Source organism: Wasmannia auropunctata, unplaced genomic scaffold (assembly GCF_000956235.1).
Source record: "Wasmannia auropunctata unplaced genomic scaffold, wasmannia.A_1.0 LD334208.1, whole genome shotgun sequence".
Lineage (NCBI taxonomy): Eukaryota > Metazoa > Arthropoda > Insecta > Hymenoptera > Formicidae > Wasmannia > Wasmannia auropunctata.
Window position 1 is genome coordinate 226188 of NW_012028682.1, and position 25986 is coordinate 252173.

Consider the following 25986-nt stretch of genomic DNA (forward strand, 5'->3'; position numbering starts at 1 on the left):
AGAGAGAGAGAGAGAGAGAGAGAAACGTCTAATCACAAGAATTAAATATTAAAAAAATTAATATACTGTAGATATAGTACAAAAATTAGTATTGCAACTAACAATAGTGATACTATAGATAGAATGTGCTTTTTTGTGCCATATTTGATCAAGATATGATTAATATTTCCAATTAACAATTAAATGAATTCAAACGATAAACCACTATTTATTAAAAACTATAAAAATTATTGCCAGATTTGCAATCAGACCTTCAATGACAATTAAAGTAAAGAATAAAATAGCATATATAAATGTTTAGATTGTAAAAAATTTTATTTAAAAAATAAAATATAGAATTTAGCATTTGTTAAACTACTAATTTGTTTCTAACAAATCGCTTAAAAAAAAGTAGGCAGTACTTCTTTTATCCGATGAGTAGATCAATTACATCCAAGAAAAGGAAAAAGCAATTTAAATAATTTGTTCAGTCAAATATTGATTCACGTAATTCTTTAATTAAATCCAGAGAAATAGAATTTATAGTAAAGAGAGAAGGAATCGTCTGTTTAGTTATCCGTTTTTTATTGGATTCAACTTATTCCTCCTTTGACCTTGGAATTTTAGTAAGACGTTTAAAAGCAAATTATAAGAAAAGATTTACAGATGTAATTGTAAAACATCTGTACATACAGGTGTGTACTTATAATATTTCAAGAATACAAAGACATATACAAGTGTAATAGATTTCTTTGACTAGTTTCATATTAAGTTTTAAATAATACTTTTTATTATATAAATGACGACAATTTCTTCTTTCTCAAATATTTTATTTTCCTTGATTCTTCTCGTAAAAAGCATAATTGATCGGATTTTTAAAAGGCTTAGATTCTATTAAAAAACTTGATCTGATTAATTTCAAATTCTAATCTCATATTTTAGTTTACCTGTTCTTTGACTGGTTTACTCCAGACGCACAGGAAACAGAAGTGACAAAAGAAAACTGCGCCTTCAATTTTGGCGATGTTCGAGTAATCAAGAACAAAATTGAGATATCTACTCGTGCATGTAATCCTTCGATACACTCGAGTCGATTCGTTCCTGACTCTGCTTCGTCAGGACACGGCAGGACTCCAAATGTTTTCATTTCTGGAAATGATAAATCGTGCCATTCTCTAAAATTTCTTGGATATTGCGATTCGTAGAAGCGGCATTCCAATCTTAGGATGGAAAATCCCTTTTCTAATCGCGCGCATGCAAACCTTAACTTATTGTTAGTCATTCGAAATATTCAAAATATATTAATGCATTACGAGCAATGCCTTAGAGTCATCTTGAAAAGTAAAAACTATATAATTTAATTATTTATTCTCTATATATTACGTTCAAAGTATGTGTGTATATTAGATAATATCTTTTTATTAAAATAAAAATTAGAAGGAATGTTTTTGAATAAAATATTTTTTTTCTGTAGAAAAGAATAAAACTTATTTTATGCATACAGTAAACAAGGTACAACTACATTTATAATTAATTTGTGCGCATTATATCTTTAGGATAAAATTTGTTTTACTAAAAATAATAAAAATCTATTTGGAATTCAATTTTTTTTACTATTTTACAAGTTCAATCTCTTAAAATGAGAAAAATTATAAATAGATAAGGTATCGATATTAAAAATCTATCAATAAATTGAAAGTTGATTGATATATTTCAGTTACATGAGCGAAATAAATTGCATTAGTATATGAAAGGATAAATGCATTATGGAATGAAATCTGAAGTTTCCTGATAAACGGCCGAAGCGGATAGAAACGGAAAGTTAAAGGATATAGGAATCGCGCAGCTCTTGAAATCGAGCAATTTGTCACCGTCACAGTAGCTCGATGAAGTTTCTTCGGAGGCGCATAATTCCTCATGCCATCGTACATCCCAGAAAATCTGATAGCGATTATCATAAAAGTAATCGAGTTTAAGGAATCAAAAGCAAAAAGATAGGATCTCCGACAATTTTTCGAATTTGACATCATTGAAATCTCGAAATCTAATACATAATTTCTATGCTCAATTTATTTTACTCTAGCTTATATGTATGTATATATATCTTACTATCGCATACTCGAGAAGACGTAAAATGTGAAAGAAAATATGAGAAGAAGAGAAACATGTGACGCGCGCGCGTTTAGTATATTGAGAGAAAGGAAATATACTATAAAGAGTACCAAGATAGTGAAAGAATACGTCGGATTAACGTTACGTATAACATCGTAACACGAAACTAAATTATATGAAAGTCATATCGTAGGTGTTGCAGATCCTTCAAATCTTATAAAATGTGCAACCGTAATTCATGTAAAAAATCATGGAGATTGCTATACAACGTTTATATTTGTTATTCACGATCGATGCGATAAATTTGCAAATATACACGTGATTTATTAGGTCACTTTGACACGAAAATAGAATGGATGCATAAAGCCAACTTTATACGTATGTACATTATATGGAATCTAATAAATGTCACACATTAACTAATAAATTATAAAAACTATAAAAATTGGTGTCTTATGACACAAATTTTTTCAGTCTTAGTATTATAAAAAAAAACTTATTTTTAAATTTGTTAAGAAATATGTGTTTTGAAGTAACATAGAGCTGCTACAATGATCGGTTTGAGATGCGTATATAAATGGCTCTTATGTTGAGTGGCTGTAACATTAAATTGTACCATCTGAGAGATACTAAAAGTACCTTCTAATTGTAAGTAGAATATGCATACATACCGCATTAATGGAACATCTCAAGCTAATTATCTGGAATTCATACGATAACGACACATTTGACATGCAAAATACAAAGGTAATGTAAGCGCAATGCGCATTAGCTACACGAATACGACTCGAGTGAATGGAATAAGGTTAAACGAGCGTAAAAGCGATTACGCGCGAAAATACCGGGGAATCGAAAGATGAAATAAGAGGGAAGATAGATTATTGAAGTAGATGAGCCACCATACACCATAACAGGTATATCACCAACAGGCGACCATTTTATTCGGTATTGTGGAAAAATACGGGAAATTCTATAGTTTGCGAGACAAAAGGCATGCTTCTTATCGAGCTTCCCGCATGTTCCAATCCATCGCGGTGAAAATTAATTTGCAATACGTTGTCTGCGAAAATCGTTGCCGGGATTTCTATATCGGGATCACGATTACAACCAGCTGTTTGCAGAAGGAATGTCCGATAAAATAATGTAGCGTCTTCGTAGTACGAGCTGTTTATTTTAAGAGCTGTGTAAATCAATCTTGAAAGCACAGCGACCTCAGGATCTAGTATTCGCGTCGCGAATTTAGTGCTCAGAATGCCTGTTTAAACCGTCTATGATATAAATATGAGACGAGATTTAAATAGCTGCAATGTCAGCGCTACAGGAATACCAATAAATTTAAACGAGATACTATCAGAATTAACGCGTTTACTTGTGTACTTATTTCAACAAAATTTCACAATTTATATGAATTTCCATTATTTTCCGTTATCTATTTTATAATGAATCGAGATGATTGATTTATGCAGCAAACGCATGCAAATAATGGGTTACATATTACCCATGAAATTACGTCCATTTAAGGACAAGAGAAATAAGACATGTATTTTACAAAAGTTTACTTGAAAATTTTAACGCTCGAGTTGCGGACTATGGACGCCCTTCGACATCGACGCCACAGACGGCGAAAAAAGGGCTCGGAAAATCGATATGACATTATTCCCGATGTGTTCTACCTCCATCTTTTGCATCACGTACGTTTTCCCTCGCGCATGTCTCGTATATCTCTTTCTCTCTTTTATTTTGCACTCAGCTTCCCGTCTTCCTTCCTCTTAACTTTCATCCGCATCTCTTTTATTTTACTTTTTTCTTTATGCCTCTCAGCTTTTGCCCTCCCGTAACCAACCCTTCCAGATATTAAACCTGATCCAGAAAGAGCCGAGTATGACTTTCATCTCTTCGTAGTGAAGTCGACTACATTCGATGACGTCTCGTCTGGTAATTCAAGATAGATTTCGCGATCGTGAAATCCGACATTCCGCGACGACTGCGAAAATGTTGCGATGAAGGATAATCACATGACATTCAACTCCTTTCGCAATTCCAATTATCCGTCTTTCGCAAGTAGGTTCTCTAATGAGAACATACCTATTATCTATTCTGTTTGCAAAAATTGTTCTAGTCTACAATTTACGATTCTTATTCAAAATTGCAAAAGTAATTACTAATTATGTATATTTACTTTTGTTTAAATATTTCAAAGAATCAATATTTCCCCATTGCATAAATTCCATTCTTAATTCTTCATTTCATTAATTTTATTTTTGATTGAATTTTTGATTGTACGAGTAAGTACCAGTTTTCAGTTCTTGGTTAAAAAAAAATGAGATTGAGTACCGATCAAAACTAGTTGACCCGAAAAGAAGAGGGAAAGCCAATTTAATTAGTTTTTAATTAAAGCATCATGCAGCAGACATAGACGTCATAGAAATGAGAACGCGTTTTTAATTCTCAGCACCGATGACCATTTGTTGTTTGCGAAATTTATAATAATTTCATAAATTGAGATCGTTAAAAGCTGTTTTACAAATGTCCTTTGTGAGATATCAAATATACATTCTGAGCAAGATATTACAAATTTTTGTTAAATTTATAATTCAACTTCAAGTAAACTTTAAATAAAAAAAAAATAATAGTTTAGTTAATTTAGAGACAATTGAGATATGTATCCGATTAAATTTTTTTACGTCAGACATACGATATGAGAAAAAGTTATCATGTGCAAAACTTGCGTTTATAATTGATGTGACTTTAATACGCGTTTGCTCCCTATTAAAACGTGGTACATTTAAGAGGACAGAAGAGCACTTGCAAAAAAGCCAGAAAGCTTCAGCATGGCTCTTTATGTCGGTAGAAATATGGGTTAATTAAGCGCATATTAGTGGAATATTATATGCGTCCTTGCAAACTCGAGGGGTTTATAACACGTTAAGCGCATACCATTATTTTATACGAATAAAATAGCATTGCACTTTATACAAAAGTCTTATAATAATAGAACATTAATTTCTAAAAATTTAATTTTAATGTAAAGTGTAATCTCAATTCTTAAGATTATATTTCGTTTAGAAGAGTTTAATTTAGCAAAAATCTTATTATTAAATTAAGTTTCAAGTAATGTAAGACACAAGTATTTAATTTTATAAACATACGTTTAAAACGTGCTTTACTTAAGAGAAGTTATGTATGCCGAAATATTATAGAAAATCATAAACATGACCATTGGACGCTATACGCGACAAGTATTGAATATCTACCGATTAAACTTTTACATCGTTTTAATATCGCGAACTTTCTCTCGAAGGAAGTGGAATGCCCTTGCTCGAATAAGTTCTCCGAAGTTCCGATCGAAAGGGCTTTCTTGAAAATGGTCTTGAGGAGTCCAATAAGAGTCAGCTTAGTATAGATTTTTGAGATCATGAAACATCGAAGAAATTCTGATCTTACGATCCTTCCTTGTCGTCGATATAATTTCGTCGTTTAAAAGACAATTACGTCTTTAAAAAATAAAGCAAAAGTGTAATATTAATAATTTATATTTATAACTTGAAGAACTTAAGGCTCCCAATAAATAAATCATATATAATAACTAAATAGTGCCTATGCAAACTGACACGGATGTAATAATTTTTATTGTTACATTATTCAGCCACACACAAACTATGCGCCGCATTTTTGTCGGACTTAAAACACAGTTCTTACATAAAGCCGGAATTCACTATAACGAATTAAATTGACAAGCAATTTAATATATTTTTAATGCTAATGTAAGCATCTATAAGAATCCCTTCCCCCCCCCCCAAACTTGTAAAGAAATTTATTGCGAAAAATATCACCTCAGCCAGGAAACGAACCTGGATTAGATCCATCAAAAATATTAAATTGCTTGTCAATTAAATTGCAATCACGAAGAATCTTCAAGATAGCTCGATTTCTGTCGTAAGTATCTACAGTTTATTTGCATGTACAGTACACGAATCTTGCAGCAAATTGCTGAATTCTGCTGCATTTAATTGCACACAAATTTTGCTATAAAATAAATTTTTGCAGAAAATGCTATACTAGGGTATATTCAGATGTATACGTACGTAACGTACGCATAAGTATGTTATAATTTGTTCAGTATCTTCTCTATATTTTTTATACATTTATATACTTCTCGTATTTCTTAATAATGCGCAAACATTATATACATGTCGCTTGATAAACTTTCCTCTCATTGGTCAGGTTGCGAAGAAAACTTATGTGCTCTTTATGAAGACTGGTGCTTAATGGGTTAAAAGAAAAGTCGCGACTCAAATATAAAGTGTAAAGGACAAAATATAAGCTGTGAGAAAGCTCTTGGCGGTTGGCGTCAGTTTGTTTAAGAATCATCGGCATGAAGACGAGGGATAATGTCAAAGACGACATTCTATACCTTCAGGGGACTGTTGTCAGATAGTTGAGCTCCTTCTATTTTCCAATGTAGAAGGTTGGGGTATGCGACAGAAAGTAAACATTCGTTCTCCTATACCTCTTCCTTACTACTTCCCTCTCCCTCGCCTAAGAAATCAAGTTTAATCTCAAATATAAACAAAATTGAAGAGCTGTTTTCTAACAAAAGCACAAATATGAGTTTAAAATATAAAAATTATTAATATTATATTAATGATATAATTAATTATATCATTAATATAATATTAATAATTTTTATATCTTAAACTCATATTTGTGCTTTTGTATATATATGTATACATACTGATAGAAATTCACATACAAGTTTTGGTACGTCAATTAACAAAAAAAAATTCCTCCTCAAACTTAAAAAAAATTCGAGAACAGTTATCGCTTATTCTTTAAATCTATTATACTTGCTGTGCATACGTCTATGTCAATGTGTACGTTCTATTTTTTGTATTTATAGAATTATCATGCAAAATCATAAAGATGTTCTTTCTAACAAATTAAAAATATTAATAGATAAAGAGCTAGATATATTATGGCCATTAAACTAAAATTTTCAAGTAAAAATACTTATTTAAACTAGAAAATTCTTCATATTGTTAGATACTCTTTTAAATAAAAAAAGCAACGTGGAAAAGACCTTCCCAAAAGAGCTCTCTACTATCGTTATACATATATTGATCGATAGCTGCCCTCGAGTCTGGAGGCTTCATCTAAAACTCATTACCCGCCAATTTCCCATTCGTTTGCGCTATCCGCGCTGCTTCCGTAAAACGAAAGTTACAGACTTTATGCCGTGCAGATCGGAAATTATTAAAACATCAAATTCATATAAAGCTATTCATCTCTTCGTTCGTCTAACCCCTTTTTCCGTTATCCCTTTTCTTTGTTCATAAGCCTGGCACTACTCTTAATGGATTCCGCGAGTTCTCGAGCGGTACTTGTTCGCCATTAAATCTTGATGTGCGGTGGGATCTTAGTTCTCCTTACAAAGTACATGGAATAATTCGAATAGAGTGAACAAAGTAGTCCATTGAAATTCGCAATGATGATTTCCCTGTTGCACCTTGATGGAGATATCAAATCATTTTTATTGCAATAATATTATCGAATGTCATAACGCCTGAAGAATCAATTTATACTTGTTACTATGTACTTGTTACGTCAGAGTAAAATGTGTAAATCGTGGAAGGTAAAAAGTATCGGTAATAAATTTTACAAAATACTTATAACATCTTGAAATTAAAAAATATTAATATGATTTTTGAAAATAAATAATTGTACGATAACAAACATAAATTATTGAGAAATATTCTTATTTGTTACGATCGTAATAAATATGGGGACATACAAATAAAATTGCTGTTCTCTTCTCGGATCCACGAATGAAACTTCTACTCCGCAAAATGCTGAATCGGCAGAATTCGCCGATGCGATATGAGGTAGTCAAGCCGACACATCGATCATAGCTGAGAGTCACTTTACGACTTGGAGCAATTCTCGTTTGGTGCGCGCGAGCCGACTGCGAATCTCCATTTCCGCTTCCAATAGGAAGTGGCCACTAGCATGAGAAAGCTTTTCGCAAGATGGCGTAATCTATGATCATTTTCAATGTTTTCGTATTTCATTGTCAGTTATTATTTCGTATTGTGCATTCTCTTGGATTAAATCACGCTTCTCTAGCTCACTCTAGTAAATTAATAAAGTAAAAAATATGGAGAACAATACGCCACAGATGAAAAAAGGGTTCGTATTCTATTTGTTTTGGGATAATTTTACACAAAAAAGAAAAGTATATACACACAAAGTTTTTTTTTACAGTATATTAATGCAGATAAAATTAATATATTTTCTGGTAAGAACGTTTCACAGTCATATTTTTCTTTTCCAGTTCCGATCCTATATATCATTGAAACCATATATGTCATCACGTTAATAACTTATACAACCAGAATATTCAATTGAGAAATAATTGAGCATTAGTGTATATAAGGTCTGACATTCTAATCTACAGACGTGACGTAAGAAGATGGGCCATTCGGGACAATTTGTCACGTGTGTGCCCAACATCGTTATTGTTATTGTCAAGCGGTCCTGCCTGTAATTCCACACAGCCGAATGAGTAAGCACAATACTCGCGTTCCTTGCTCGCGTTGTCTGTCGGGATCGTCGAGAAACGTATGCCGGAACGTATACACGGAAAACCAATTAGGATGGGCACACCACAGAACTTACAGTCAAGTGTTTCTCCCAACAACCCCCTCAATACGAGCCACGATGCAATTTCTGCGAGTAATTTAAACCCCTTCCGGGCTAGTTCTTTCACCGAGCATTGTCAAGCAATATCGACGTGATTAAATCAATGTGTCAACATGGATTCGACAGATATTTCCTAGAGAGCAAAGTGTTAAACTAATTGTAAGTGTTTGTATCATTCCTCAGTTTAATCCAAGCCACACTTTTTTACACACGCTCTTGTAGTACAATACATTTCTACGATATATTTGTCTAAAAAAAAAAAACACGAGTCATATATATATATATGCATTGGAACGAAACGCTAATAAAGTTTTACTTAATGTTTGATTTGAAGTAAAACACCAAATTAAACTATAGTCATAGCGTGTCACTGAAATAAGGAAAGTTGAACCGTTCTCTAAATAAATTGAATAAGAGCTCATTCACATTTGACTATCCATTTTCATTTCGTAATATCTTCGATACCTGCCCTACGTCGTTAACTCTCATGTTATCTCTTGACCTCCTCGTCCAATTCTTATTGATTTTCCTGATGACGTGCTCATGATCCATAACGCGTTAAAGTGCGATAATGTTATAGCTTTGATATCACGTAAAAATTTCGTGGATACAAATACACTGAATAATTTGGAGATATATCTCAATCACAATAATCTCTTCAACTTAAAAAAAACACGAACTGGGCGATTTTAAATTTTATTTTATTAAAAAATGATTGCAAGTTTTTATTTTAAGCAAGACGAGCATTTAAACTAAAAAGAACAATAACATTTATCAAAGTTACTGCAAACTAATTAAAATTAATTAACAAAACGAAGAGAATATAAAGAACGTATCATGACGCATAAAATGTAATCTATACAAAAATACAAAATAATAAGAAATCAAATTATAATTATATATAATAAAGCTATTATTTTAATAATATCAAAATTAATTATTTCTCAAATCAATATTTTTGAAATGGTAATTACTTAAATAAATAAGAACAAATATCACTTTTTTACGAGTAGAGTAACTGCATGTCAAAATAAAATTGTGTACAATAGAATTTAGCTTAAAAAATATATAACTGTATGCAGAAGAAATTATTCTAGAATTTACTTTTTTTTCAGCAATGTGCTTAAAATAATAGATTTTTATATCTAAATAATCTATCTCTTCAACATGCAACGTGCTCTACTACATTAGAATATTGTATTGGGGACATTATCATCTTTATGATCGCACAGGAGCGCGTCCGGGCGCGAGAAAATCCGAAGGTTTCCTTAACAGAAATGCGGAGCGGCGAGATTTTATCGACGTACCGGAATTGAAAACTCGAGGACAGAGGAGTGAGCGACTTCTCCGTGGAGATTCTTGCACCTTTTTTCCAAGCGGATTACTTCGCGTCACGACTGAATGAACGCGGTCATCGAACGTGAAAAATCCGTGCGTCACTTTTTCACGATTTGCGGTAAAAGATAGAAATACCTATTGATCAAAATGAAATGTCTGTGTCATTAATATTCAACTTAGAAATTCTTAGTAAAAAAGATATAGATTTATCAAAATATCATTATGTACTTGACACAATAATACATGCAATAGAAAAATCTCATGTTTCATGTTCTCATATTAGACAATCACAACTATACCTTTAATCTATATAATATATAGTGAAATTGTCAATAAAACATTTAATAAAATTATGTAACTGATGCCTGCATTTTGCTTTCCTAATCTTATTAGGCGTGATGTGCACGCTTCGATAATATCGACAATAATGCAGTTTTATTTCAAACACATCTCGAACCTGGATATTTTCGATTCTCCCGTGGATGAAACAGCAAAATGTGTACTATAACGTAATAGAGGCCACTAACAACAACAATGGATAACAAGATGAGACAAACAAATAGTAGCAGAAGCATTTCGAAAGGTTAATTTTCTTGCAGCGAAAAATTAGATTTTTTAAAGAATTGAGAAGAAAATCACAGTCGTATAAGGATAATGCAGTGGAACGCTTGTCGCATCCTCGATATTTGCATTCTGACCGCGCACTGCAATATCCTCGTCGATATTCGCGACGTGGGAGTCACTCGTGCGTTTCGTTGATTTGGCCGAAATTGCACACGAGTTGGCAGGGATAAACTAGGGAGAAAGGCACCCCTACGGAGGATTCAAGAAATCGGGTGTACGCACACGCGAATATCGGGAATGCAAAAAGGATAAAAATTTCTTGGCAAGATTTATTCAAAATTATACGTTCTGATATTCGACACGGATACGCAACACGTTATGTTGACATTGCAGACTGCGAATTATGTGGACGTCAACATAATTGATCGATGCGATGCGATACGGAACAGAATTATATACGCATATTTCAAGTGACTACCCGTGGAGTTTAATATCGTGTCATCTTATCGATTGTTATAGTCTATAATCAATGGGAGAATTTAATGTTAATGACGTTAACCTTCGACCAATTGTATGTGAGTACGGCATCATCATTCATTGTTCACTGATATCAAATTAGTACATCTTTTGTAGAACTATAATTTTCTATTTAGTTTAAAAATGAATGTGAATATGACGTTTATTTTAATTCAATATAAAACTATCAGGAAAAAAATAATTGTTTTAGAAATTTTTTAATAATTTAATATAAAAAAATGTGACATCAATCGCTTGATGATAATTAATGAGACCAAGGAAAATATAGAGTTAGATATAATAAGATATATATATATATATATATATATAAGGCGAGTAGTATAATTAAAATGAGAATGGACGTACGAGCAGAGAACTGCGGATAATATACGAACCACGATTTTCCTCAGATAAACCGTATCACCAAAAAGCACCTTTCAGAGGCTATGAAAAGCGCGACGTAGGATTTATTTATAGATCGAGTGGCGAAAGTCCCCTTCCGTTCACATTAGTCTTCCTTCGTGTCATCATACATACAAAGCGTTTATCCTAAAGTGGCATAAGTTAATCTTCAAAACTCAATAAATTTAGGTATAACACGGGTTTAACACGGGTTTATGCAAGGTACTTATATTTTTATAAAATTTAAAATACTTAACTTGTCCAATTTCTATACAAAATGGCATTGTTTATCAAAATCATATATTATTGTATGTATAAAACAATAGAAAAACAATATTTTTATTCGTATGTTTTGTGATAAATTCACATTCAGTAAAATAAAATTTTAGAATATCTAGAAATTTATTTTGTTACGAAATAACATAATAATGTGACCTCAATTAACTATTTATTCGTCGCTTTCGTGAAATTTTCAGTACAATGGGACTGCACCACGTACGAACGCTATCGGTGATTCCATTCGAGATAAATCGAGCCTTTGTTCGCTTTTGGTCACTCGATGGACGAATTCTGAACGCCCACGATAAAAGGGAGACTGATCAACGGCGTTCAAATCAGGAAATAAATTCGTCCGCGAGTTAAATCGAGAATTGTCATTGGACCATCAGGTACGCATTACGCAAAGCAAATCGGAAATTAATGGATGTTATAAACATAAAAAAAATGATATAAACCACTAAAGAATTACGATATTAGTTAGAAACGCTTAAGAAAAGTATTAACAATCGATGCGATTCGAAATCGTTTGACTTTAATCGTCCATGCTTACGCTACGTGAACATCGCATTCACGTAAAACATTGTTCTCTCTCTCTCTCTCTCTCTCTCTCTCTCTCTCTCTCTCTCTCTCTCATATTACAATTATATAAAAAATTTGTCTTTTCTCTCTAATCTTTTTTTAAATAATGTGTAGTTAAATATATAGAAGGTTGAAATTATACCTGCTATTTTAATTTAATATAAAGCATAAGTACTAAATGTGATAAATATGGTGCGATTATATATGATGATTCGATAATATGTTATGAATCAATAAATAAAAGTTCATTATGATTTCTCATTTATATTATAGATTAGATAAAATTCAAATGCAGAGCAACTTGTTCAACCATCAATACACAACATTAAATCTCTTTTATAAGTGTAAAGTTGTTGTTGTTATTTTCTTGTCTCTTTATATGATAAGCGGCTTTGGACTCCCGAAAATAATGACATCGATATCCAAGAGTATTGCAAGGACATGCTGAAGGATTAAGAGTTTTTTTTATCGAAACGCGCCCACTTTGATATGCATTGCCTTCAAGCGGGTTAGATAGCCTAGCGGTTCCCGGAAACCTGAGACGAAATGCCATAATCGATATACCCGTGGCTCCATTTTGACCGGACGTGCAACTACGAGTTATGCGTCCCATGTACCATGCGGCCTGTTTGCGGAGATGCGGTGCAGCCGCGCACTGCAACGTCCGCCCTGAAACTACATATACATCCGTGATGTTTAATCCGCGTATAATTGGAGAACGTCTTGTCACCAAAAAACATATTTCCTTGCTTGAGCGCTTCAATATTAGTACAATATACGCATTATTTAAATGTGTCGCGTACAAATTGTACGAGTTATTTACACATACATATGTATATTAAAAGCTATTTTTATAATAGCTTTTAATATATAGTCGATTATGAGAACTTTAATGACTACTTATTATTTTATAAATTATATAACTAAATGAAATCATAAAAAGATAATAGGTATTGAAAGTCTTATAAAGTAAACTTAATCGATAATTTTCACATAAATAAGTCAAATTTATACATATAAATAGAAAATCTTATCTTTTTGCACAAATTCTATCTATCTGTCTGTTACGCATGCACGCACGCACATATACACGCACGCACATACACACGCACGCACATGCACACACGCACACATACGCACACACACTTCTGCACTCATAGCTTTAACATTCGCAAATATTATTCGCAGTTAGAGAGAGAATTTAATTTAATCATTACTTTTTATCACAACAATTGTAATATATGAACATTTTATTTTTGCTTTGCTGATCTTAATTTTCAATTCTCATTGTTTATAATCTTCGAACCTCATTTACAATAATATTTCGTAACGCAACCTATAATGTTAATTAAAATCGACAAGCAATTATAGTCCACCATATTCGCGATTCATCTGCGATCATGTTTGATAAATTAATAAGTCTATATTCATCCTTCACTTTTATCAATAAATGCGTTCATTTATTTCTGAGATTCTATATTACATGCAACGCGTAAATTATATATGCAGTATATGCGAATTAAAATGCATATTTATCGATAAAAGAGAAATACAGACATGGTATATTTGTCGGAGGCAATATTTTTAATTCCTGGCCTCATTTGAAGCCGTATATCAACTGCATTTTGCATTTGCAATATATGTATATATTGATATCGAACAGGACGATTATCGAGCTGGTAGATTTCCAACGAGCGCGAAATGCATAACAAGCGGAAGCTCAATGTGGAGTGTTGTCACATTGGCGACAACATATGTTCAAGTAAAATATTTAAAAACTATTATTTTATACTTTATTGATATTAAAACACAACAAACTATATTTAATATTTCGTCTCAATAGACCTAATCATAATAATAAAGTAATAAAAATCATATATTTAGTTTTCACACACACACACAGCCCCAAAATATAAAGTTCTGTACGTCTCTTTTTGCAACTTTTCTTTTTTTATTTTCACATTGTGACATGATAGCAATAGCGATTCTCATTCTTTTCACATTTTAACATTGTCTATCGATGCCCTCGGCTTTTTCCGTAAAAAACCAGAAAGCGCTTTATTCACATTCAAAATATCAATATGCTTGTAGCCTCGATCACAGCTTTGAAGTGTCGATATTCATTTAATCTCGATTGTTCTGTATAAAGGTACAAAAAAATGTAACTAATATAAAGATATGTCCAGAATATAGATTGGCAGTGAAAACACTAAAAAGAGTTAACAGATAAATAAAAGTAAATAAATCAAAAATACACATGACGCATGGTGGAGAGAGAGAGAGAGTTAAAAATATCTCTTTTTAATATATTTTCTTCAATTTATATAAATCTATTCTATATCGAAATTTACTCTATTATGTGAAAATGACTAACTAAAGCGATTAAATTTGCTTTGGCTAACATGAATACCTCTTCAATTATTTTAACTTCCATCTTAGTCGACTTTCCATGAGATCGAAAACTGAAAATTCGATTTGAAAACTTATAGGACCTTTGCACAACTGATTATCGACGAACTTGGTGATTGGTTTGAATTAACTTTAATCCCATTTAAAAACTTCATACGATGACCTCTACTTTACTTTAAAAATCGCAAGCCGTATAGTTAGTTCAGAATTAGTTGGAATAAGTTTCCATTGCAATCCTCATTAAAGATTGAACTGCAACGACTTTACAACTCGAAAAAGGCAATAGCATACGTTTGAGTAAAAATAATAATAATAATACTTTAGAAAAGTAAGCTATATATTTGTATTAACATAAGAAATTACTATATATACTTCTTAGTTAGTCTCTTTTCTTGATTCTTTTCATTCTTTATAATATAGTAAATCAAATTTCTATTAATAACTATTAATATGTGTTATACACATTGATAGTATTATTTCATTTAATTATGCAAGATTGTTTTGTTATTTTACAAACTTGATTTTCTAAATAATTTAATTTCTTAGAACCGATTATCAATATTATTGCCATTCTTTTCAAATTCGTTAATGAGTCTAAATTCATTATTATGACGTAATTTCTCAAACATTTCGCATACCTAACAAATTCAAAACATTAAACATTTAACTATGCATATATAGATACATATATATGTATTTATAAAAGCTCAAATATGTATATTGCACAAATGATGCAAATGCAAATGCAATGAAATGTGAATTTACGTAAGTTATCACGTCACATGGGATTCTCTCGCCAACCGTCGAGATATAGAGAGTTGATTTTTCACCGATAAAAAATTCAAATTTATGCCAGACGCAAACAAAAGAAATTTTCTCTATTCTGAATTACCTTTTCTTTTTTTATACATTTCGCTAATTTGCATATTAACATGCAAGATATTCCTGCCTTACTCTTTTTGACAGAATAACTAATAGTTCCGTTGAGGTAATACCTACAATGAGTTACAAAAACAAGAAAATTGATCTAAAACTGTCGAATTTAAATGACTGCTGGCCCATGAGAAACACCACCGACACATTTGATTGCTATGATTTATCTGGAAATGCACATTACATAATGGCTAATATTGGTGCGAATATTTAATTCATGTTACGAATTAATATGTATATATAAGCAATAATTAGTTATTATAATTTTATATCATAATCGTTTCAATCAGTATTATCATTAACAATCAATATTCATCTCGCTTTAATGATTCGAGGCTTGTTTCGCGTAATCCAATATCAAAGTCAAATTTATAGTCGCGGAAAGCATGGATTGATGCGCTAATGGGATTGATGTTACGCACAACCTGCACATGCAACAATTTCGTTGAATGCACCGCGGCGTTACATACGTCAAAAGGACAATTAAATTTTAACACCTTTCATGTTGCATGATGATTATCTTTACAAAATGCGGAATACATACATGGAAGAAAACAAGAGTGCGCGATGATGCAACAAAGTGGATATGTGATATGCGAGTGAAGCGTGATGACGACTGTATAAATTTCGTCGAGATGTCGTACGACGAAACTCATGTCGTTACATTATTATCTGTCGCGTTACATTATGATATAATACTGGAGCGCGAGGCAAACACAGGTACCGAAAGAAACAACTTCACTTCTGCCTCTCTATCTCTCTAGCAAGTTATTTCGGGAGATAGTTTGCATACGTGCTTGCTTCCGCATGACGCACACTCGATTGCAGTCCACGAATTTATAAATGTGAATTGCCGTTTCTTCATACATTGTTCAACCTTGAAGACGAATTTGTACGTTTCAACAGATTTATATCATGTAAAACAATCACGCATTTTTAATATATCGCTATCATGTACAACGAAGCGCAATTGATTGCTATAATCAATCATTCCCTTGTTAGATATTTATTCAAAGAGCATACGTTTGATTGATGAATAAATTGATTTTTACTTCAAAGTGCTGAATAATAAGCAAATTTTTAAGTTGCAAATTTAAAGTTTTACCATCCCATCTATATCTTTGTTTTGTATACGTATATAAAATATTTAAAATAATTCAAATGTAAGAGTTTCCTTTGTAAATTTTGTTTTACACGTTATTGGTTTTATTAGAGATCAAACTTACAAGCTCTGAGTTCTGAATGCACGCATATCAAGAGTTTAAATCACAGATGTTGCAAGAAATCTTTATACAATACTAAATTGTACTTTTTGAGGATGTTTTACATGTTGAATTAAATAATGAATAGTATAGTTACAAAGTTGTGCTTAAAATAGATTTTATAGATTTTGGATTTAAAGTAATCTTATGTATTTTCATTTTAACCTATTTAGGTGTAACTAACTCATCATTCTCCTTGCTAGCTCCATTCGTAGCTCCAATATGAGATCGCTGATCCGAAGGAAAGGCGAACGGAATCGCAAAGCGAGTTCTCTCACGGTGATCACTAAGTGATTTAGCAGAGATTTAACTCGGCCTTCGACTTCGCCTCGTTTAGCCCATGTTCGTTTCGAAGCTATTTCAAAGATTAACATTGGTCTGATGATTAAAATTTAGATACTGGATTGATACTGGTATTGGCAATGTCCAATGCATCCTCATAAAACCGACAAATGTTTCCCCGCGTAGTCTCCCCTTATCGAATTCGTATAGCACAATGCTTCCCTCAATAGCGATGAATCTCTTTCACTTTACTATTCTATTTTATTGCCTTGGAGAGCATTTAGCGGTATAACCGGTCTCGACAAGTTCATTAATTGTAGAAAACTGTCCTATATACTTTTTGAATTTCGATTTTATCATGAAAAGTATAAGCATATCGTTAAATTACTTCACTTTTGATAACTAATAGGGCAAAGTTTATCTAGCTCATTCACGGTAATAATTCTAAAATCTTTTTTTTTTAATTATGTCACTTTTAATGCAAGGATGAGATATTATAAACATTATCGGAAGAAAAAAAAAAATAAAAAAAATTTTAAAAACTTTTCAGAGTTATTTAGATTTATGTAATATAATGTGGAATAAAAACATGTAAAAAGATTTAATTTTATTAAATAATATCATATATTAAAATTTAATTCAATATATTTACATTTCTATCGTAATATGAGATTTTTTTTACGAAAAGATTTATAAGAACACATAAAAATGGTTCCAATATTATACATGTGTTTGGCAATGTCATAAATAATTTTCGACACGGATGGGTAACATGACTTATAGTTACTCAAGCATATTTCTCCTCTCGTGTATTACCGTTGCATATGCGATGTTATGTGAGCCCTATATAATAAATATCTACACTCCAAGTTAAGTCGCATCATATAGGGAGAGTACATACAGAGAAAGAGAAAGAGAGAGAGAGAGAGAGAGAGAGAGAGAGAGAAAGATGATGTTAATTTTTTAAATACTTCATTTTAAACATTACTAGTGTCACTAGTTGATAAAATTATCTATTAAATAAAAAAATTTTTTTAGCCATTAGCTTTTCCGGAACATATAATAATATGATTATACATATACATAAACCACTTATTTTAAGAAATCTAGATAAATCTAGATTCAGTATTTAGAAATCTTGAGCATATTAGGTGTATATTGTGTTCGAGATAACCATCTTATAGATATAATATTTTAAAAATCATATATTTTTTTCTTAAAAATTATGCATTTTAACAACTAATTTAAAAATATATTTTATTGCCAAAACAAATATAGTCTTGAAACAGAGTAATTAAAAATTTAGCTGTTGCTATAACTTGTATAATTAAGTGCCATCGGATTTTATTTTAATAGCATCTAATATTTTTGTCAAGAAATAAAACGGATAAAACAAAGATTATTTAATTTTAAATTATACCAAAGAGAATTTTTGCTAAATATTAGCAAATAAATCAACTGCCTATTTCCCCGAGCAATTTGCAAGAAATGCACGATTTCTGAAATGACCTATATTGCTCACATATCGCAAAGTAAATTCTCTTTAGGATATCGGCTTTCAAGTTCCACCATCTCAATGAATTATGCTTGCCTCTATGACGCATATAAATTATAGACGTTTCATATGCTTGATAGAAGCTGAGTTTCACATTATCGATTCAATCGCGATTGTTTCAATTACATTTTCCTGCAGTTTCAACAACCATTACAGTTTGCAACAACAAGGGTGAAATGGTGAAGGGAGACCACTATCAATTTCCTGAGACGTTCTCTCGCTGCACACCATATCGTGAGAGACATTAAATGGACACCTGTCATCGTACATTTGGATGCAATGCGTCGTTGTGTGCATTAAGAAAAGATACATGCGCTTTGCATGCAATAGCTGAGATTCGTGGCAAACTGAGCTGCATGCTGACGAAGGTTCTAAAATTGGCAAACGTACGGCAATAATAAACAGCACAGTCAGTATTTCTTAAATATAAGTATAAATGATTTCGCGGTAACACACTTTATTTGCATTAAGTGTCTGTCGTTGTCGTGTCTTGATTTAACTCAATTGTTAATTTTAATTTAATTTCACTTTTTTAACATCAAAGCTTCAATATAATTTCTGATATATATAAATATTTTAAAAACCAGACAAATTCTGGAGAACTAAAATTCTTAATTATCTTGGTATTGTAATCAATAAAATTTTCAAGGAAAACAAAATGCTATTAAACGTTCTTTGCAATGCGATGCTTTTCCATGCAATCGATATCTCGCTACAGAATCTTACCGCTCATCGATGGTTTCTCGATAAGCAAGCAAGCTTTCCTTCGTTTGTGTCCATTTCTGATCCACTTTTATTTTTTACGAAATCTATTTGGTAAAACGGAGATATTACTAACGCGTCTACCAAGATGGTATCGTATTTACGTCGAAGTGAATTGCGAAAACAAGGTACGCTGGTTTCCTGGGAAACCTCATTAGATTAAATATAATATTTCACATTTTAGCTCTTGCTATTATATTACTCACAAGAATACCATGAAAATACACTGAAATTTTTACTTAAATTTTAATTGAAGACTTTGAAATTATTATCAAAATTTTTCAAAAAGGCTATTAAATTTGAAGGAAGGAAGCGAATTTATCTTGCGGATGACATTTATAACTTCAAACAGTAAATGTATGCTATGCATAGAGGAAAATCGCAGAAACGAATCTCTTTAGAGACGATAGTTACGCGCCATGGACAAAATCTGCACGACGAATTTATTCGAAAAAGTTGGTAGATGCAAATAATATCAACACGACCAACGTTATAGTTAATACGTTAATCGTAGAAGCATCGTAGAAGCATCGCTGATGCATGTATCGCGGCAAAACGAGAAACAAGTAGTATAGCTTCGTATTCGCCACAGTAGGCAGCGAACGAGAAACAAATGCTCGCGTTAAATGCACCATCATCCCTATCCACTCTCCAGTTTCCCAACTAAAATGGAGAGAAACTGTCCCGACTATCCTATTTCCCTCCGAAAATCTCACAGCAATGCGACCAGCAAAAATGAGATAGTTGAATTTTTTTATTGTGTAACATGATCTCGTTTAAACTCGAGGGTAGTCTAAGGAAGGATAAAAGTTTAATTGTATTTTAACTAACTGAATTATGAGAGAGAGAGAGAGAGAGAGAGAGAGAGAGAGAGAGAAAGAGAAATTTGTGATGTTAAAGAATAATCTAAAGATGATAACTTTTTCGCATTTATTGGGTAAGTATTTAAAATATTTAAATTGTTTTTATAATAAATTTAAGTAGAATTTTTAAAATTTGACGTTCATAAGTCTAGACTATCACTGAGACATTAATTCTTTTGTATAATTAATTTATCCGATTTTACACCGTGACCACATTTCGTAAAGAATGCCAATTACGCCAAAATGTAATTTCTGTGATTATTGCGATCCTTGGCACGTTACATACAGACCTCATCCATTCTTTCTATTTCGGAGCTTTATTCTTTCGCCAGATAACGTGATCCAAATAGTCGAATGTTTTACAGCAGAAATGTTGGTAATTTTTAGGAATCTATACATTTACCTTTAGTTTTTAAGCAAGATTAATTAATATAAAATAAATTTAATATTAATTTTCATTAATACACTGCGGTCTCCGCATATTTAAAAACACAAAAAAATATGCTGCATATTTTGAGATTAAAATATTTTTATTTAAACAATTAAGCGAAATTTTTGTTAATTAGCTACCAACTAAGATTACATATACAATATCTAATATAAACACAGTATAAACCCATTTATAATATAGCATAACGAAAAATCGTCATTCCATTAAACAGTAATTTCAATAAATTGGCATCCAGCAACAACAAATGACAACATAAAAAAAGGAGCCATTCATGGAACAGTAACGGTAAAAACGACGTATCATCCAACAGAACGAAAGAAGGAATATCAATCGCGCAAAACACAACAGCTATAGACAGCTTCGTCCTAAGATTACCAATCAGATAGTCGCATATCCGCTATCGAATACCGAAAAGCGATCGCGTTCCGTCTCCGTCGACAATCCCACTATTTAGCAATGCAAAAGACAACATCACCATAAGAGTCGCGTTCACTATTTATAGTTAAATAACACATATAGGGCACAATCACATGCCGCGCAGAAGAGGGATTCAGCGGAGAGCAATCCCACAGGACTGCCACCCCCACGTCCACGCAACAACTGCAGGCAGGACTAACAGAACTGCCGTTCGCAATATTGTCGTTCTTTTTTTTTTGTCTCAACATACGTTGATCGTCCAGAAGAAGCAACGTCGTTGCTAACGTCTACGACAACGACGACGACGACGCTGCTTGGTTTATCGCGGTAGCGGGAGAGAAAAGGGACGAAAAAGAAGAGCTCTTCTCTCGTTCGCTCGAATCGCTCTCTCTTTGTCTCTCTCTCTCGCTCTTAGCCGAGGCCGGGGAGCATCATGATGGGGAATATTCGAAGAGGGTGGTTCGTAACGACGCACAACGACGACCGCGGCGCCGGTACCGCGGGTCAGACTGAAATCCGCGCGAGCAGTACTCAGCCTCTTGTAGAAAACGTTGAGCGCAAGCGCTACCGGTGGGGGTTACCGGTTGCCTGAGAGGGATGGGCCACGTTTCAAAAAGAGAAGCTCCCGTCGATCCACCCCCGCACGGATCGATCGACTTTTCATCGGCGCCCGTCGAAATGCGAGCGACGATGGAACGTGTCGCGCGCGCGTCATCGTCGCATTCTCTCCTAGCTCGTCGTTGAATTAACCCACAATCGAGTTAAATAGCAAAATATAATCAATCTCATGTAGGATAAACAGTAAGAAAAGAGCACAAGCAATCATGGATCAGAGTATATAATTAGCCTAAATAGTCTAAAAGAAGAAGAAGATACACTAACGAACATTACGCTAATGAAGTGCGTATATTAATAGAAACTAATGTTTGTTTTTAGCTAAAGAAAAGAGTGCAATTCTTATTAAAGCCGGGAGCACAGACTTTTGCATAACGCTGCATAACGCACAAGACATAAAGCATAAGAGAATCGACCAATCAGAGTCCTTCATTTCATACTCTGATTGGTTGATTCTCTTATGCCTTACGTCTTATGCGTTATGCAGCGTTATGCAAAAGTCTGTGTCTCGGCCTTAAGTCTTTCGGATATGATCTTTTTCAAGATTACAAGAAAAGTAATATGTTCTATATTATACAAAAATATCATCCGAATTATTAGGGACAATAAGCTAATATTAATCATTGAAATATTTTAATTTATCCTTTTTCTTTGCAAGTATAATTTTCGTATAATAAATTTCCCGTATTGTCTTTTAATATTTTATATCATAAGTATCAAATATGGCTAGCGTATTACACATAACGTATACATACACGAACGCACAAAATTAACACAGATTTTAATACATTCTAGTCTCGGCTGAATGGAATTTGACTCTTTTCCCGCCTCATTATTTGTTGTAAACTATATCGGCCTTGTTTAAAATTATTGTTATTTAAACGCTATATACTTTCAATACGTTCCTTCTCTCCTTATAAATATATTGGTTCTTGTGATAAATATTACCACGCAGCGATCGAAAGGTAAGACACCCATCTCGGATAGGATCGGGAAGTTCCAGGTTCGAATCTTGGCTAAGGTAATACAGAATATACTTTCCAATAAATCCTTTACAATGTTTTACAATGCTTGTAGCATTGTCGTCGAATGAAGATTAATTTAATGGATATGTAACATTATTTCAACTTTAAATTATGACTGCGTTTTTAAAGACCGACTGAATAAGTAATCGGCACGCGGGTAGTTCTGGTTTACTGAACTTTAGAGAATTAAAAATATTATTATGCAACCAATATTTAGCCGAATTTGAGTCTTTTCCTCATTATTTTGTTTTACATTTATACACACGCGCGCGCGCCCGAATGTGCCAACATCTGAATAATTTAACACGCGTAATACTAGTCAAGGATGTTGTGAATCTTATGTAACATGTATACAATAAACAATACGTTATATATATATATATACATATATATATATATATTTCATTCCAGTAAAATATTTCATAACTGTAAAATGGATCACAATTCAGTTGACTTTAAAACGATTGTATTTTACAAAAAATATTGGTTTAGCATGGAAAACTCATTATTCTAATTTATTTAATTCGCGCGCGTAGCTTAAATATCTTCGTATAAAGTATCAATCCATTGTAAATTATAATGCAGAGAATTAGTAAGTAATCTATAATTCTTTCCATTTCTATCCCTGTGAAATCTTTATAAATTGTTTCAGTGCGCAAAGAATTTAACACAAATCTTAATTTAGTGTTTATTACTTTAAAGAAATGTAAGAAATTGTTATTCTCTCTAAAATAAATTCTCTAATAAATTTATGATTATTTTGTTAATAATTTCATTTCATTGATAAATGAATAACGTTTTAGCAAAAGTTTAATTGATGTAGAAAATGCTCGTATGCAAAAACGATTAAAAAAGATAATCTCTAAAAAAGCTTTAACAGTTGAATTGTAATTGCATTTTAAATATTTGAGGACACTTTGTATAAAATGTTAACACTAAATGTTAACAAATTGATCAAATAAAATTAATTTGCAAATTTATTGATATTATTATGTTTTAGATATGAGTCACTTTGTAAAGTTTTAATAAAAACGAAATTAAAATAAACATAAATTTAATTATATTTTGAACGTTTCATGCAAACGTATGTCTTAATAAATAAATGCGGTTTGTCATCATTTTATATATGTACATATATATAATAAGTTGACGTTCGCTTCGGGTGTCCATTATAACTATTATGCATTATAACTTCTGATGTCCATTATAAGTACAACCAGTGTGAATGACGCGTGAGCCAAAGAGCTCTATGCAAAATAAACCCGGTTTTCTTCACCGAACTTTGCGCACAAAGTAAGCGGCCAAGAACTCATTTCACTTCTCCCTTATCATCTGAATTTATCCTCGCTATCGCTGCATCTGACGCTAGTCGTCACTTTGCTGAAAGTTACTTTCCTACTTAATCTTTAACTTTGACATCGTTTTCACGGCGAGGACAAACTAAGGATTCAGATGCAACGCTGTTGAATTTTAAAATATAAATCAAAGATAGTATTTAAACAAAATAAGCATCGAAACATTAAATTTTATGATATAAATATAAGAATAAAAATATTCGAATTTTTATAATTATATTAGTGAACAGTTTACTTCTGTCATATCGTGTAATTTTACAGAAATGCTTTTGTATGAAATATATAAAAAAGTAAATATTTTTATTTTACGATAATAAAATAATAAAAATTTACTATTATCACTCTTTAATTTAGTTGGTTATAATTTATAGATTAATTTATAAATTAATTTTTTGTTAGCATAAATTAAGATGATTTAAATGCAATGCATTATGCGAGTAGTTTTATGCAAATTTATTGATATTCCAAAATATTCTCAATTAGAGATTTAGATTGTTTATTTTGGTTATTTTATATTATTGTAGATAGATGATTGATTAATTATAATAGTTATAACAAATGTATTCACTCACCGATCGTTGCGTCATATTTATTGCGCTGTTCTATAGTGTATCCTGAAAACAAGAATTTAAATCTTAATTATGATTGTATTACTTCATTACTCCATAAAATATAATTTTGAACCTAATTTTAATAGTAATCACGCATGTAAAATTGTTTATAAAGTTTAACAATTTATTTTTGCTTTATATTTACATGTTCTGATTTAAACAATATTTTTATCTTAAAATGAAAATAAGTAAAAAAATGGCACAAAAAGAATAAATATATATATAATTAGTACTGGTATTTTATAAATATAAATTTATTTCTATTATATATTAAATATAATAAAAATGCAAAAAATCAATATTATATTATAAAAAAGCATTAAACAGAGATTGCAAAAAATATGATAGCAATTAGAAATATGATCAGTATTATTATATTAGACAAACTTACTGCAATGTGATGTGTTTATGAATGTGTGTTATGCGACAAATAACAAGTATAATATGTCGAAACAAAAAGAGAAAGATTTTTTGCATCTCTTAAAAAGAATGGAACAGGATGGATTTGAAAAGGATGAAATCAAGTTACGTACCATTTTTCTTAGAAAGAAACAGACGTGAAAAGCGAAAGACAATAAGCGCGAAACGTAGACGATCACGATTACGATCAAGCAAATTAACAATTGGATATAATGGCGCGCTCGGCATTAATTTATTAATACGGCACTCCCGATATTTATTCACGCATGCACAAGTCACTTTGAAAAATGCACAAAAATATACGGAACATCGAATAAATTCAGCTAATTGATCGGAAATTCAATTAAGTATATATATACTAATCGCGATTAAGAAAGACGTTATATCTCTCTATTATAGTCTCTAATTTTGTTTGAGACAATTCTTTGTCGTTTTATGAGCGAGAAACACAAGCGAGTTAAAACAATAGAATTTGTATAAGAATTTTAATTGTCGAAGGATATTATTATAGCCTCAGTTAAATATGTTAGATTTGCAATTATCGCATATTATTATTAT

General features: G+C 31.8%; 1 protein-coding gene across 1 annotated transcript in view; it reads right to left on the reverse strand.

Annotated features, from left to right (window-relative positions):
- The window catches only part of LOC105459158 (metabotropic glutamate receptor 8-like), a 101220-nt gene extending 79313 nt beyond the window's left edge, over window positions 1–21907 (reverse strand). Inside the window, exons 1-2 of the mRNA XM_011704939.1 lie at window positions 21361–21907; window positions 927–1128 (exon numbers count right to left, since the gene is read on the reverse strand). Coding sequence (XP_011703241.1) covers window positions 927–1126 — 200 coding nt within the window. The 5' untranslated portion in view covers window positions 1127–1128; window positions 21361–21907. The remainder of the gene's footprint in view (window positions 1–926; window positions 1129–21360) is intronic.
- Between the last annotated feature and the right edge of the window lie 4079 nt (window positions 21908–25986).